Source organism: Protopterus annectens, chromosome 1.part2 (assembly GCF_019279795.1).
Source record: "Protopterus annectens isolate FY-2018-M chromosome 1.part2, PAN1.0, whole genome shotgun sequence".
NCBI classification, from domain to species: Eukaryota; Metazoa; Chordata; order Ceratodontiformes; family Protopteridae; genus Protopterus; species Protopterus annectens.
Window position 1 is genome coordinate 934754437 of NC_056727.1, and position 15995 is coordinate 934770431.

Consider the following 15995-nt stretch of genomic DNA (forward strand, 5'->3'; position numbering starts at 1 on the left):
AAGCCTGTATAAGCTTACTAAACATGATCAAACAACCTAGCATCAGGAACTCATAAGAACTACAGCCTGTCTTATTTTCTCATTAACTCCAAACATATGGTAAATCTTAACTACCTGCCACAGCCACAGTGTAATAATATTGAAAATACAACATTTCTTGTATATGACTTTTCTGAATTTTTTTTTTTTTGCTTTGGGTATCACTTCAGAGTTGTTAAACAGAAGGCATTGATATAAAGAGATATGAGGGGATGATAAAGCCATTTCAGGAAAAAACAGGGTCAGCAATTTTTTATTCTTAGCATTGTTTAATTAAAAGTTTTATCCACTGCCATGAAGTGGCTGATTCATTCTGTGCAGGTATTACCTGTACAGTAACACTCTGCTTGAGACTGTTCAGTCTCCAGTCAAGGTGACAATGTACAGGTTGCCCATGCTCTAAAAATGTTATCCACTGAAAGGCCCAAATAGAACCATTTGAATGACATTTTATTATGCTGTATTTAGGAATTCACATTAACAAAAAATGATTTACTCTTACCTTAAATGGATGCAGGTAGTTACATTGTCTGCCCATGTGCTGAAAAAATCTATCCTCTGAGTGAGGTCACTTACCCAGGATCCCAAAGGTTTGCATGATTCATAGGAATGTCGCTAGAATGGGAAAAAACAATCATTGCTAAGCAGTTTTGCCTGAATAATCAGATCTAACCAAAATCACTACTGTGTACTTTATCTGCACTGCTTAAAATGTATAAAGGAAAACACAGTGAGCTGTGTGGTATTTCTGCAAGTGCTAGTAGAGTAATTTCAGTGCTAGATATACTACATACAGGGTTGCCAGATTTCCAGCAACCCAGGTAGGGACAAAAAAAAAGACCAAAAGAAAAAAAAAAGGTCTTTAATGCGGAACATAGTTCCGCATTAAAGAACTGAGCTCACTCTGCCTGTCAGATATGAAGCTTTCCATCAATCATGCACTGGGGCAAATCCACATTAGAGTAGTCTCAACTGCAGTAGCTTAAGGTACCAATATAACCACAGTATTAGGATATCTGAAGGTTGAATTAGTATGAATGCGTTTCATGGGGGTCGACAAATGAATGGTATGTTTTTGCATGGTGACTGGTGAAAAAGAAATTAGTCATTATAAATAAAGTAACAGAATAACCACTGTAAATGACAAAAATGTTAAAATGTAGAAAGTAAAACACTGGAACTTCAAATAGGTAAAAAAAGATTCCATTCTGTAAAACAACAAATGTGTGCCTTATACTGCAATCTCAGAAATGGCTTACAGTAACTTGAGGGCATTATCAAGGTAATCCAAGCAGTTTCTGCAGGTGGCAGAAGTTCATTCAACAGACACATTTTATTGAAATGTGTACCTTCAACATCTGATGAGGAATTTATGTAAACACATGCCTCCTGTATTCTTTCTGTAAACAAACAAAACTGGCAGGAAAAGCAAAATCTTCAAGAAAGACTCCTCATTGTTCAAGTCCAACTTCCATATTAATTTATAACAAAACATGCCATGTCTATTCATGTCAAAACCTTTACAAATAATGAAATCTGCAAATGTGTAAGAACTCGGCCAGCAACATGTCAAAATTCTATATTACTGACCTTTTGTATCTGCCAGTCTGTTATGTAAGCAGTTTGCCGCTTCTAAATAACCCTAGTCCTAATGATATGGAGGTCTGCATAAGTAATTAATAATTAAGCTGAAATGAAGGTTTATAAATTGCCAGATACGATGTTTTTAGAGCGGCAGCTGTGTTGATTGATGAGATACTGGATTATGTCAGTCATGCAGACGTATATTTTATCTCTGTACCAAAAAAAAAAAAAAAAAAAAAGGTCTTTAATGTTCCGCATTAAAGAACTGAGCTCACTCTGCCTGCAATAAACACTGAGCTTCTCGTGTTTAATGCATTGCAGTTCCGCATTAAACACGAGAAGCTCCGTGTTTAGCGCTTTGATTGGCCAGATATGGCATATGGGCCATCATCAAAACACGGAGCTTCTCGTTTTATCTTGAACACAAACTCCGTGTTTAGCAATTTTGATTGGCCCGTATGCCAGGTATACGGGTCAATCAAAAAAAACAAACAAAGTGGAGGAGGGGCGGGATTTAACCCGGCAGGGCGGGACTCGGGATCAGGCTACTGATCTCGGGACAGTCCCGCCCAAATAGGGACGTCTGGCAACCCTGACTACATATGAAGTCAGCTATTTGACATCAAACACATGAAGATCAACAGTGTGTGTTATCCCTTAATAAAACTTAATGATGTCATATATTATTAACTTGTTTACTGTGGTCCAGTCGTCAATCTGTGAAATAAGGTATGACATTACACACACACACACACACACACACACACACACACACACACACACACACACACATTATGCATGTACAGAATGTCTCAATTTTGTCATAATAGTATTTTTGCGAAGTTTTCTTTTAGGTTTTGGTTTATACATTTCCTGTGACTGCAGTTAGTTTGTGGTGTACTTTTTGGGAAGTAATTGCTTCAGAGAGAGGCAATGGACTTCACTAATTTTATGCAGAGGAAAGATGATTGATCTCATTATTATTTAGATTATGATCAAAGAATCGGCCAGTGTTTTCTTTGCAATTTGACAGCATCCTGCCTTAATTTTAGCTGTTTCCAGCTCATAAGTGTTCCAGAGCTGGGTTAAAACATTTATGACATTTGATTTGCATTTTATTTTGTATATGTGGTGTGTGTGGTGCTAGGAAGCTTTTTGACAGCCCTACTGAGAGGCTTCTTAGGCTTCATATAAGCCTGGAATGAAAGTGGTTACCTTCCCCGTTTTCTTTGCAATCTGAAACATCCTGCCTTAATTTTATCTGTTCAAATCTCATCAGTGTTCCCAAGCTGGGTTACAGCAGTTATTAAACTTTGTTTTATTTTTAACTGAAGTGTGTGTGCTCTGGTGCTAGCAGGCTTTTTGACAGCCTACTAAAGGGCTTCCTACACTTCATACAGGCTGCAACTGCAAACAAGTGGTCATGGGCTCAAGTAGTTGTGTGTGCTGTTCATGTGATGCAAAAACATTAATCTAAGATAACAAGTACCTTATTAGAAGCTCAGTACTGCATTCTGTGATAATTCGTAATATCTGTAAACTGTTTATAGGAAGTTCATGATATATCTCATATTTTTCATTATAAAATCAGTACCAACCTCTTTGCAAGAATCATAACTAATCACCTTCATTATTGTCTTTCATTGCTGATTGCTACAACCAAATTTTCTGTATTTCAATTTGTTTAGAGTAAGTCATATCCCAATATTATTTCAGGTACTTACTGTTTATATTGTACCCTTTGTTTCTGTAATTTTCCCTGCTGTTTGATTTCTAATTCCTGATTAATTTGAAGTATCTATAGCTGGTACTTACCATGGGAAATCGGGTTTATATTAAATCAGTGAATGCTGATTTATCGACCCCCATGTAAGAGAAAGCTTACAATCCTGAACACTTGGAACAGCGATTTTTTTCCCCAGGGGAAAAAAAACAAACAAACTTCAAAACGTTGCATAAAGTGGGGGCCTTTGCCCTCCACACCCCCGATGTGGGGGGATGTGCCCCCCTACTTAAATGTACCAACTCTGAGATCGCACTACAGTGAGGAAAATGGCAAAGTAATGGAGGTGGCCAAGCGATTTTGTTCCCAGGGAAAGAAATTGCTTATATGCCATTTCGCTGTTTTGCTGTTTCATGCTTTCAAGTTCGATCAAGACACATTCTAAGGATTGCATCTTTGATTATATAATAGGAACCCTGGAAATCTATATTCAACTTCTTTAAGGAAGCATAATTAGTCAATTTCTTCACAGTTTGCTTATTACTGATCTGATACTTTTCTCCGACATTAATTCAGCCTTTCTGTATCTATACTAATCTTTTTCGGGAAACTATTAATTGAATTTTCATGTTGTAATTATGGATAAATTAAACTGGTATAAGTGGATTTGTTAAAACACCAATTCCTATACATAAAAACATGACAAATGTTAATCCATCCATATTTGCTAACGGTAACAGACATGAACAATTGTTTAATATATTATCTGGCAAAAGCAATGACTCTTCCATTGATTGCTCTTGCATTAATAGCATTTCCTTGAGAACATCATCTTCTTTCGGCTGTTCCCATTAGGGGCCGTCACAGTGGATCACCTGTTTCCATTTCTTCCTGTCCTCTGCATCTTGCTCTGTCACACCAACCACCTGCATGTCCTTTCTCACCACATCCATAAACCTTATCTTAGGCCTTCCTCTTTTCCTGTTACCTGGTAGCTTCATCCTTAGCATCTTTTTCCCAATATACTCAGCATCCCTCCTCAGCACATGTCCAAACCAACGTAATCTTACCTCTCTGGCTTTGTCTCCAAACCTTCCAATCTGGGCTGACCCTCTAATATACTTATTCCTAATCCTGTCCACCCTTGTCACACCCAGTGCAAATCTTAACATCTTCAACTCTGCCACATCCAGCTCAAACTCATTTCCTTGAGAACAATTTTTAAATTTGTTAAATGATGGACAAAACACAAAAATAGTGGAACACAGATGTGATGTAATACCTTTTATTGGACCAACATAGGTTTTGCAATTATTTGTACTTTCGAGCTGACATAAGCCCTTAGTTAGGAGTTATTAAGTTACAGATGTTAAATACAGTGCTTAAATATCCACTCGGGCCTACAAAGGAAAGACTGCTCTGACATTTAATGAGACAATAAATCTCAAACAAGATATGCATAGGGAGATCAGTTAAATCCAGAGAAGGAAAACAAAAAGTTATAATTTGTAAGATGTTAGTCTGTCTAAACAAGTAGTCTTTGTGACACAGATGTTTTGGTTAACAGAAAGTATGAATTAGCAATAATGTGCAGTTCACAATGATGAGAAAGAAAGGAACTACCAAGAGAATAAGATTCTGGGTTAGAATGTATGGATATTGCATTTAGTTATTACACACTATACAGGCTGTGGTTTAGCTAACTGAGAGAAAGAGTGCGACAGAGAAAAGAAAATAGTATTGGTTACATACATACAATTCTGAAGAATAGCAGAACTGGATAAAGCCTTGTTATACTGTTAAAATTGTCTGAACATTAAGGCCTTACTGACTTTTAAGTTTATTCTGACCAGAATAATGTCTTATTTTAAAATAACTATTCTGTTGTTATGAATAAAATGCAGGTGCTAAAGCATAGACCCCAGTAATCTTAACAGTTACTGTTAGTGTTCTGAATTAGTCAGCAGTTTGAATTCTGATTAAATTTGTCAAATCATGCATTACCAGAAGGAAAAAAACGATGGTGCTGTTCAGTATACCTTATTTATGTCCACTGTTGCTTGCTCAAAAGGAAAAATTAGGTATTATAGTGTCTCATAAAACCAAAATCCAGGTTCATACCACTGACTGTCAGATTGAACAACTGAATAAACTCAGTTCCCTTGTTCTTTCCAAAGGTGTGCAAAAATGTCCTTTAAGAACCATAACTGTCATAACTGATATAGAATTATCAGACTGGGAAAAGTGTGCTGATATTGGCTTGTCAGTCATTTTATTTGTAACAGTGTGTCTATGGACATTCATCCTAATTCTGACTAACTGGCCTGTCTCCCCTATGTGACCTGTCTCGCCATTTCCTGTATTTGATTAGATAAACCACATTTTTGGATGTGCACGTAAATGAACCTTGTACTTTGAAACTTTTGTTCTGTGAAATTGTTATGTTGGAAGCTGTACAAAAAATCATGTGATATGTTTTGTATCTTGGATGGTTGCAGGGTTTTGTTCTGTTCTGGTCTAACTGTGGTTCTGACAAGAAGATTTCTTTAGATTTGGTGCAGGTTGTTTAAACGACAGCAGTGAGAGTGCTTGAAAAATGTCCCTCACCTTGTCACCCTCATTGTATATTGGTTGACAGTCCCTTATGATTGTGTACATTTTTTCAGTTCTAGATAATATTTTGTCTCTAGTGAAACTCTGTAACAGAGGTTCCTCTCTTTATACTGAAGCAGCTGTTCTTGTGGTAGCTGTATTCCTCTGTTAATGTTAATTGATTGAGAGAAGCTTTTAAAATAAGGGTAGTTCATGTTTATGAGAATATAAACATAGGTAGTACTGACGAGGTTACAATATGCAGGAAAGATATAAACAGAGAAAATCTAATACAAAAAAATGGCCATAAGGGACATGATAAATGTAAAGACTTACACAATATTATGAATGCTTCTAATAAAAGCAAATGTTCTATTAAAAACAAAATGTCTGGAGTTACTGCATCTGTTTCAACTTGAGTAAATAATAATAGTAAATATAATCTGGAAAAAGGTGCACTTACTATCTCACCATGTGACTGAGAAACTAGCTGACAAAATTTATTCTCACCAACAAAAAACATTTCTACACATTTGATTCAGATAGTGAGCATTGGAACACAAAATATGACTTTAGAAATTCATTTGGATTCTTTTCAATTGGCAACTGACCCCAGTATTAATTGTAACATTGCAAAGGCTACATGTACAGTTTTGAAGTAGTAAATGCTACAATAACAGAGAATTGTTTAACTAGTCATGTTAAAGCATTACTCCACATGTACTTAATTCTAAAATATAATTAAAGTCAGCCACTATTGGTAATACATCTATTAACAAAAAAATATATAATAGAACTGTGATGATAGGGGATACTGCCAGCTATGGTAGGAGAAGTAGGGCAGTGGATATATAATTTATGCCAGCACAGATAGCTGGAATTTTATAAAGAATTATATGTCATTTGTGTATCAAACTGATTTGTACAGATGCTTGTGTTTAAAAATGTATTTGTAAAGTTGCTTGTGCTAAAATGTACCAACAGTGATTCCTGCTGGACAGAAAAGAAATGTACATGCATTATTGTAACTGTTAAATGTATACATTGTAACAGTGTATTCTGTAAGAGAAGAGATTAATCCACCTGACTTTGAAAAAAATATTCTTGAAATTAAATTACTTTATGGGTTAAGCCATAAAGATGTTATCCCACAGTTCTGAAGGAAGCCAGAGATGCAATGTCTGTACTACAGAATATTTTGTACCTCCTGTAGGAAGAGTGTAATGGTTTTATTGTTTTATGGCTTCCAGATGTTCTTGTGTGTGTGTTGTTGACATGTAGGTGCTAAAACCCTGGCAGCTTCTAGTGATGGGGTATAGTGTGGGAAACAGAGTGAGATGAGCAGATGTGTGTGATGCCATTCTGTAAGCCAGAATTAGAAGTTATGCACTCACCATAACGTTCCATCTGAGTAGGTGACTTCATTCGGATGCAACCTGTGGCTATCGGATCCGACCTCGGATCCGAGCCGGCAATTCAAAAGCTTAGGCTCCGAGCTCCTAGCTCCTCCCTCTTACCCATAACCCCTTGCCAAGCCCTGACTGACCTCAGATTGAGTTTGCCTCAAAATACTGACTACAGTACACGAAAACAGCATAAATACTCGCTCTATAAAGGTCAGGGGGATGGAGGGGGGATGGTTGCATCCGAATGAAGTCACCTACTCAGATGGAACGTTATGGTGAGTACATAACTTCTAAATCTGAAGTAGGCAGACTTCATTCGTCTGCAACCTGTGGGACAGAGTCCCTAGCTACCTGAATCTTGGGGCCGTCATGGAAGGATGTTTGAGCACTGCTGAGCCAAAGGATGCTCTTCCTCTAGAAACAACATCCACCTTATAATGAGAAATAAAAGTATGAGGCGAGGCCCAAGTAGCTGCCACGCAGATATCATCCAATGATACACGGGACTTAAAGGCGGCTTGCGTGGAAACTGCCCTAGTAGAATGAGCCGTAACCCTCTGAGGAGCAGGTCTACCTGAAGTGTCATATGCCTGCAGAATACAATTAGCAATCCACTTAGATAGTGTGACTTTAGATACTGCTTTACCCAGAGCAAATTTAGCAAAGGAGACGAACAGCTGATCTGATTTCCTGTGACCAGCTGTTCTGTGAATATAAAACGTAATTGTCTATGAACATCCAAGGAATGCAATTTGTATTCTCCTTTGTTTGAGTACATGAGGAAAAACACAGGTAAATTAATTGATTGGTTAATATTGATTCAGAAGAGACCTTCGAAGAAAAGATGGATTGGTCCTGAGGCACACCCTATCAGGGAAGAAAGAAAGGTAAGGCGGCTTGACGCATAGAGCCTGAAGCTCAGACACTCTTCTGGCTGAAGTGATAGCTACCAAGAAGGCAGTCTTCCAGGAAAGGTACTTTAAATCTGCAGAAGCTGCAGGCTCGAAGGGAGGAGCAGTAAGGGCTTGCAGAACTAAAGACAAGTCCCAAGGTGGTACAACCTCCTTGACTGGAGGCCTCAACAAAAAAACCCCTTTGAGAAATGTTTTGCATAATTTCGCCATCATAAGGGGAGCTGTGTCATGACCAATGTGATAATGCGAGATAGCTGCCAATTGTACCTTAATCGTGGAAGAACTTGCCCCTTGATGAAAGAGGTCTGTTAAAAAATCCAGCACCGCTGACATAGGTGCCGAGAAAGGATCCAAAGTTCTCTGTACCGCCCAAATAGAGAATCTCTTCCATTTACTCCGATAAACCTGCCTGGTGGAAGGTTTATGAGCTGCCACTAAAATGGCCTTGACAGGTGATGAGATACCGGGAGTCCTAATTAAGGATGGAACTGGAGCAGCCAAGCTGTCAACTTCAGGGTGCAGATTGGGAACCGACATTCCCAGAGGGTGGGAGATGAGATCCGAATTGGATCCAGAATCCAGGGTGGATTGATTTTGTGAGACCATACAAGGGGAACCAAGGTTGACGAGGCCAGAACGGGCAATGAGAATCATTCTGCTCCCAAACTGTTGGCTTTCTGCAGAAGCCTCTGCATCAGAGGAAGTGGAGGGTAGGCATAAAGGAGACCGGGAGGCCAAGCATGCACCAGAGCATCTCGGGAACTCCCTGGTGGGGGAAGCAGAGCGAAGAAATTGTCGCATTTGGCGTTTGAGGAGAGGCAAAAGATCGCAACAGGGTTGCCCCAGACGGCAAAAATCTTCTTCGCTACTTGAGGATTGAGAGACCACTCGTGTGGAGAAAGAATGGTGCGACTGAGCTTGTCCGCAAGGATGTTGGACTTTCCCGGAATGTGCATTGCTACCAGAAAGCGTTTGGTGGAAATTGCCCATTCCCAGACTCTCATGGCCTCTCGACAAAGGGGGTAAAACCTGGTTCCTCCCTGTTTGTTGATATACCAGACTACCGACATGTTGTCTGTCTGAATCGCAATAGTCCCTGAAGGAAGAACGTGGTGAAGTGCTTGCAACGCTAGGAGCACCGCCCTCATTTCCAGGACATTTATATGCAATGACGTCTCTGTGGGATTCCACGTGCCTTGGACAATCTTTCCCGCAGAATGCCCCCCCCACCCGAGGCAAGAAGCGTCCGTGGTCACTGTGGCTCGGGGAAATGCAGCACAAAAAGGTCTCCCTGCCAGGGGCTCCGGAGAAAGAAGCCACCAAAGAAGGGAGTTCCTGCACGCCTTGCTGACCGCAATCGGAGCGTTGAGAGAGGAACAAAGAGGGGACCACTGAACCTGAAGGGTCCATTGAAGAACCCGCATGCGTAAGCGAGCATGAATGAGAAGCGGAATAGCTGCCGCCATAGAACCTAGGGCCCTCAGGACCGAAGCTGCAGTTGGAGATGGTTGCAGGACCGCTGTCACATGACACTTCAGGTTGGCAATTCTGTCTGGAGTGAGGAAGGCTCGCATTGATCTGGTGTTTAGTCTTCCTCCTATGAAATCTATAACTTGTGTGGGGTTCAGTAAAGATTTCTCCCAGTTGATCGTGATGCCCAGCCTTGGGGCTAGTTGAAGAAAGTAATCCCTGGCTGAGCACAGAAGATGCCTTGATGATGCCGACAGGAGCCAGTCGTCCAGGTACGGAAAGACCTGTAATCCCTGGAGCCTCAGGTGGGCCGCTACCACCGCTAGCACCTTGGTGAACACCCTGGGGGCTGAGGTGAGACCAAAGGGAGGACCCTGAACTGATAATGACTGGCTCCCAGCCGGAAGCGAAGAAACCTCCTGGATCGTCTGTCCATACGAATGTGGTAGTACGCGTCCTTGAGGTCGATGGAGCACATCCAGTCGTTCTCCCTCAAGAGGGAAGTATAGATTGCAGGGTGACCATCCGGAACTTTTGCTTGGTTACTGACAGGTTCAGCTGGGAAAGGTCTAAGATTGGTCTTAGGTCCCCGTTTTCTTTGGCACCAAAAGAACCTGGAGTAAAACCCTAATCCGGTTTGATCTCGGGGGACGCGCTGGATAGCTCTTTTTCTAGCAGCTGTTCGATTTGACAGCTGCCGCCTCCCTTGGTCGGGTGGAACATCTGGGAGGCTGCGAGATTTGGGAACCTTGAATAGGGGAATTGAATACCCTCTGGATATGACACGAAGCACCCAACTGTCTGTTGTTATGGACTCCCAAGAAGTCAGGTGCCTCGAAAACCGCCCCCCGACTGCCTCCAGAGACGGACAGCCGGGCAACCCTTCAGGGCTGCTGCGTGGGTCTATCAGAGAAAGGTTCTCTGGACCCAAAGTTGCCAGGAGCCCCCCTGCCTCTAGGACAACGACCTCCCCGTCCTCCTCTGCCACGGAAGGACTGGTTATCCGGAGCAGGTTGGGACTGCTGCGATTTCCAGAACCACATCTTCTTCTGTCCCTTTTGGTTCTTAGAGAAGGACCTCTGGGGAGCTGAGAAGTGGACTCCGACGGCAGACAGCGTCTTCCCGTCCTTTTCGCTCTGGACTAATGTTTGAACAGTCTTGCCAAACAAGGCAGAACCATCGAAGGGGCATTCAAGGTCGCCTTGAAGGGCTCTGCAAAATCACAGTGGCGGAGCCAGGCCTGTCACCTCATGACTAGGCCTGCTCCGCTGGCTCTAGCGGCTCCCTCAGTAGCATGAGAAAGCAGCCGCATAGATGTATTGGAAACTGATCTGAGAGTAAAAGGGCCCACCTCGAATGCCTCCAAGAACACAGACTCGTCCGAGGAAGCCTTGGGGGCAGACCACCCCCCCCGATCCTTAACATCTCCATAATGTCTCCAAATGAGACGTCCTCAGGGTGACCTAGGGAGCCTTCCCTTCATCCAAGTCTGTGTCTTCAGTAACGGACTCGGGAGTCCATGTGCCTCCTTTTGCACTTACGCCCGAGGTACTTCATCGGGGCTGTCCGAGGAGTACTCTTCAGCAGTTGGATGTTCCAAGGGAACCACTTGGGACATCGAGGCGGGCTGTCCCTGGGACCGGCTGGTGGGGCCTGGCCCAACTGCAAGGAGTGCGGGATGGAGCCGTGGCAGGGACCGGGGTCCGGGCGTCCTCAACAGTGCCCTTTCCACTACGTCAAGGCCGAGGGGAGCCAGCTTCTCTAAACCCGAGCCGACCCCCACTGGATCCGGCCTTGCGGATCGGAGTCGGAGCCGAAACCGCCGGATCCGAGAGACCGTGCGCTCCGACCTGGACGGAGCCGAAGACACCAGCTCCCTCGGATCCGAGGCTCGGCCTCGGCTCGAGAGGTCGGGTCCGGCACCAAGCACTCAAGGGATGGGACGGATCCGAGGTGCGCCGACCCATCGGATCCGACCCACCCCGGATCCAAGTCTGCCCAGCGCCGACAGCTCCAACCCGTGGTATGGGTCGGAGAAGGAGCCAAGGGGTGGGGTCAGCCCCTCCCGGATGGGGGCTAGGAGCACTCCCATTTGCATTTGGGCCTGGATGAATTTCCTCATCATCCGGTCCATATCAGCTTCACTCATGGAAAAAGTTGACCTGGTGGAGGCCACCGCGGACCTAGAGAGCCCGAGACCTCCTAGAAGGGCTAGCCTCCTCCTCCTCGGGTCCAGGAGAGAACCGAGGGGAGTGGAGCCAAGGAGGAGGAAAGCTAGAAGGCACAGGGAGGCCGGCTTAGATGGAGGACCCGAACTGGAAGTTTCGGCTCTCCTTTGTGGTGCCTCTCCTGTGCCTCTCCTTCTTCTCTCTCTCCCTAGAGGACTCTTTCCCCTCCGGCAACTTAGAGGGAGGTTGAGTCCCAGCCGGAGGGGGAGAGCCCACAGCAACAGGTTGCTGAGTAGAAGGGCAGAAGCCGAGCGGTATCTGGAGGTAAAAGACCCGCCAGCACCAGCTTCGACCTCCGCTCCCTCAAAGCCGGGGTTGAACCCTGCACAAATGGTACAACCAGATGACAGGTGTTCAACCCCCAAGCATGACGCACCGAGTGTGGCCATCCGCTGGGGACAACTTATGGCCACACTCGGTACATTTAGAGAAAACAGCCTTATGGGCTTCAGACATCACAAACCCTAAGGCCTAACACAACACACACACAAACAAACTACGAAACCCGAGAACTATTAAATAAAAGAGAGAGGAAAGCCTATACACACTCAACACTAACAATATCAATAACAAAAATAGAGATTTTCAAAACTTTTTTAGTCAAAAAATCTTATCTTTCTTCAACAAACGCCAGGAGCTCTAGAATCCGTAGCTACTTGAAAAGCGGCAAACGAAATCTGAGGTCAGTCAGGGCTTGGCAAGGGGTTATGGGTAAGAGGGAGGAGCTAGGAGCTCGGAGCCTAAGCTTTTGAATTGCCGGCTCGGATCCAAGGTCGGATCCGATACCCACAGGTTGCAGACGAATGAAGTCTGCCTACTTCAGATATAATATTTAGATATTAGTAGGAGATTGCTCTCAGTATTCTGTATTCTGTCTTGGGTCTGACAACAAGGACCACTCACATATCTTGCCTTGCTCTATTCAGCAAGTAGGAACAATAATTATTTTAGTAAATCAGGAATAGATAGTGAGACTAGCTAAATACTGTTTTTCTGTATCTGTGTGTAGCCTTCCATCAATGTTATTTTTAATATCTCCTGTGATTGAAACTCTGGTGTTTACTGTAAATAGTATTTCATGTTATTTTATTATTTATTTTTAAATATATTTAAACTTCTCATTGTGCCTCGTCTTTTTGTTTAAGTTTTGAGAGTACTGCACATATTTATTTGGTGATAACTCTGGCCATTCCTGAAAGCCTGGCTGTTTGGTCAACATTACCATTCATATTAATATTAATTTCACTCAGTATGGATACCCCTTTTAAGAGCCTTATAGTAACTGACTGGTGGCAGTGAATCTACCTTACAGTCTGAGCAAAGTTGGTAGAATGGGTAATCTGAGCCAACCTTTCCCAGGTGTGTGTGTGTGTGTGTGTGTGTGTGTGTGTGTGTGTGTGTGTGTGTGTGTGAGAGAGAGAGAGAGAGTCAGCAGGGACACAAAGCACTGGTTTCACAGAGAGTGGTGGAGACCTTGGCTTGGGCAGTCAACTGAGGACTTGATTCTGAAGCTGTTCCACTGGGGAGTCTTACTGTGGACCTGGAGGGAGACAGATAGTGAAATCCAGACCCCAGGCTGACTGTGTTCCTTATGTGCTCTTAAGGGAAGTTGTGCTTGATGCAGAGAGGTTTGCATCTGGAAATATTGAGTGTATCTATTTAAATTTCATGTAAACATCCCTCTCCAGTGTCAGTGGTGAGGATTCAGCCTCCTTGATTACTGGCCCAGAGTGGGGACGTCACAAGAACATACAGCAGTGAAGATGAAAGAAGGAATATGACAAATATAAGTAAAAAAATTGAAAAGATATGCACAGGCTGAGAGACATAACATTTCAGACTTTTCTGAGATAACAGACCCAGATTTAATATAATGTCACGTATCAAACAGTAACTCTGAAAACAATGCCGGTGACAGCACACTAAATAAGCAGACTGATGCTTATCTCTATCATTAATTCAGCCATTTAGTGTCTATACTGATCCATTTAGGGAAACTGTTCATTGAATTTTCAAGTTGTAATTATCGATGCATTAAATGGTTATGAACACCTTTGGCTGAAGGTAATGAGATACTTATTATAGGTGACTCCATGTTGAAACCTCTTATGTGAAACCTGACATTAACAAAAAAAAAAAGAGTAGTGACTGTAGCATCTCTACCATGAATCAGGCTAGTTGATATTCCAGCTATTATTAGAAGGATGCTGCAAAGAACAATTGGATTTAATCCTATAATTCTCTATAGGGAATAAATGATTTATTATGTACTCCACTCAATCAAATGAAGAAAGCAACATTAAAATCTCTTGATGGCAAAAATAAAGTAACAGGTATTCAAATGTTTCCTGCTCTGTTTGCTCTATTCACAAATTAGTCACTTTCATTTATACAAGGCAACAAACAGGCGCTTGTTTGCTACATTGCATTAATTAATGAAAGTACTGTTACTTTGCAAATTCAGTGTGACAACATAGCAAAGGACTATAAAACTGCATGCACAAAAGTTCTTTGTCTTCATATGCTGACTGCAGCAAAGCCAACAATCACACCCAGTGACTGCCTGCACACCATTCAACCCACCCTTGCTAAGGTCCTGCTCAGCTTTCACATCATATACACATTTCTAGCCAAATCCAGACATCTAAGTGATACAAAAACTTTCTAAACTGAATGCTTAGTACTACACATTTTGCCACTCCTTTGCAACCAAAACAATGAGCTCTAATATCCACGATATCACACTCTTTTGACTATTATGGTGGCAAATGAAAGGATGTGGCACAATTATATCTGAATCAGCTAATTACATTTTTGTGAACCAGAGTATTAATACAGAGCCTGTACAGGACAGACATAGCATGCTAAGGCTAGGGAACCAGACTGCCATATGGAGAAGCATCATGCAACTGAGCAGCCAGTAACTGTGCAAAACACATTTCATGAATATGCATACTTTTTGTGTACTTATATTTCTTTCTTTATTCTGTTTAATGGGGTAGTACACTGATCACTAAAGACCAATTTCAGGCAACAGTCTGGGTGAATAACATTGCAAAGGAATAGAAGGATAACAGTAATAATAATAATAATAATAATAATAATAATAATAAAAACAAAATACAATGTTAAATGCAGCTACCTGTGCCTCAGGATACATAAATGAACAGTATAGCAACTATGCAAGCAGAATCATCTAAGCAATGAAACTTATACTCAGACGTGGAGGGCACAATCTACAGAGTGGTCATGGACCACATTGTGCAATCTCATGAAAAAAGAAAAGGAGAACTTACAGACCAATATATCTCAAATATAAACCAGCGCATGTATTAACTGGGCTAAATGTGATAGCATGCTTCTTGGAAGGATGGCACAAAGTGCCACAGAAAGCTATATATCCACACAGTACCTGCAGTTGCAGTGCTATTGTGGATGTGTGGAGACCTTTCAGCTATATAAAAGGAAAGGAAAGTGTGACTAGGAAAATATGAAAAAGGGAAGGCAGCAAGCAAAAGGTCACAGAGAAGGATATCATTAAGTAGTGTGTCGAATTGTGGGAGCAGGGAAACACTTTTTTTTCTTGGGGTTAGAGCACCACTTCTTGCATTACATAAAAAAGAAAGGAAGACGCAAAGGGTAAAAAGAAAAGCATGGTACAAAAGGGGAGGTAGAACAGTGTGCAAGGGCAGATAGACACATAAAATGGATATGCATGAACTCAGATGGGAAGACATAGGATAGATGGGGATTGGGGACAAAAAGAAGGTAGGTCAATGATGACAGGATTGGTCAATGCATAGTGTACTGTGTAAGACATAAGAGAAATGGGTCAGGTTGGGTTATGTGCAGCAGTGTGCTGTCATCCACCCAGGCCCAGAGATACATTACAATGATTTGCCACCAATTGATGGATCAGGGTGGCCACTAGCATGGTTTGGCCAGGTGAGTGAATCCACAGTCTGATCCAGGAGACTGTCGATCTTGGCCACAGACCAGCTATAGCTCTCTTCATTGCATCCTCCACCACTTGCTTAAC

The 15995-nt window shown here is 42.3% G+C and overlaps 1 protein-coding gene across 1 annotated transcript in view; it reads right to left on the bottom strand.

Annotated features, from left to right (window-relative positions):
• Positions 1 to 15995, bottom strand: part of DNAH14 (dynein axonemal heavy chain 14) — a 2550346-nt gene that overhangs the window by 276656 nt on the left and 2257695 nt on the right. The window contains 1 exon segment of the mRNA XM_044060213.1: positions 542 to 654. Coding sequence (XP_043916148.1) covers positions 542 to 654 — 113 coding nt within the window.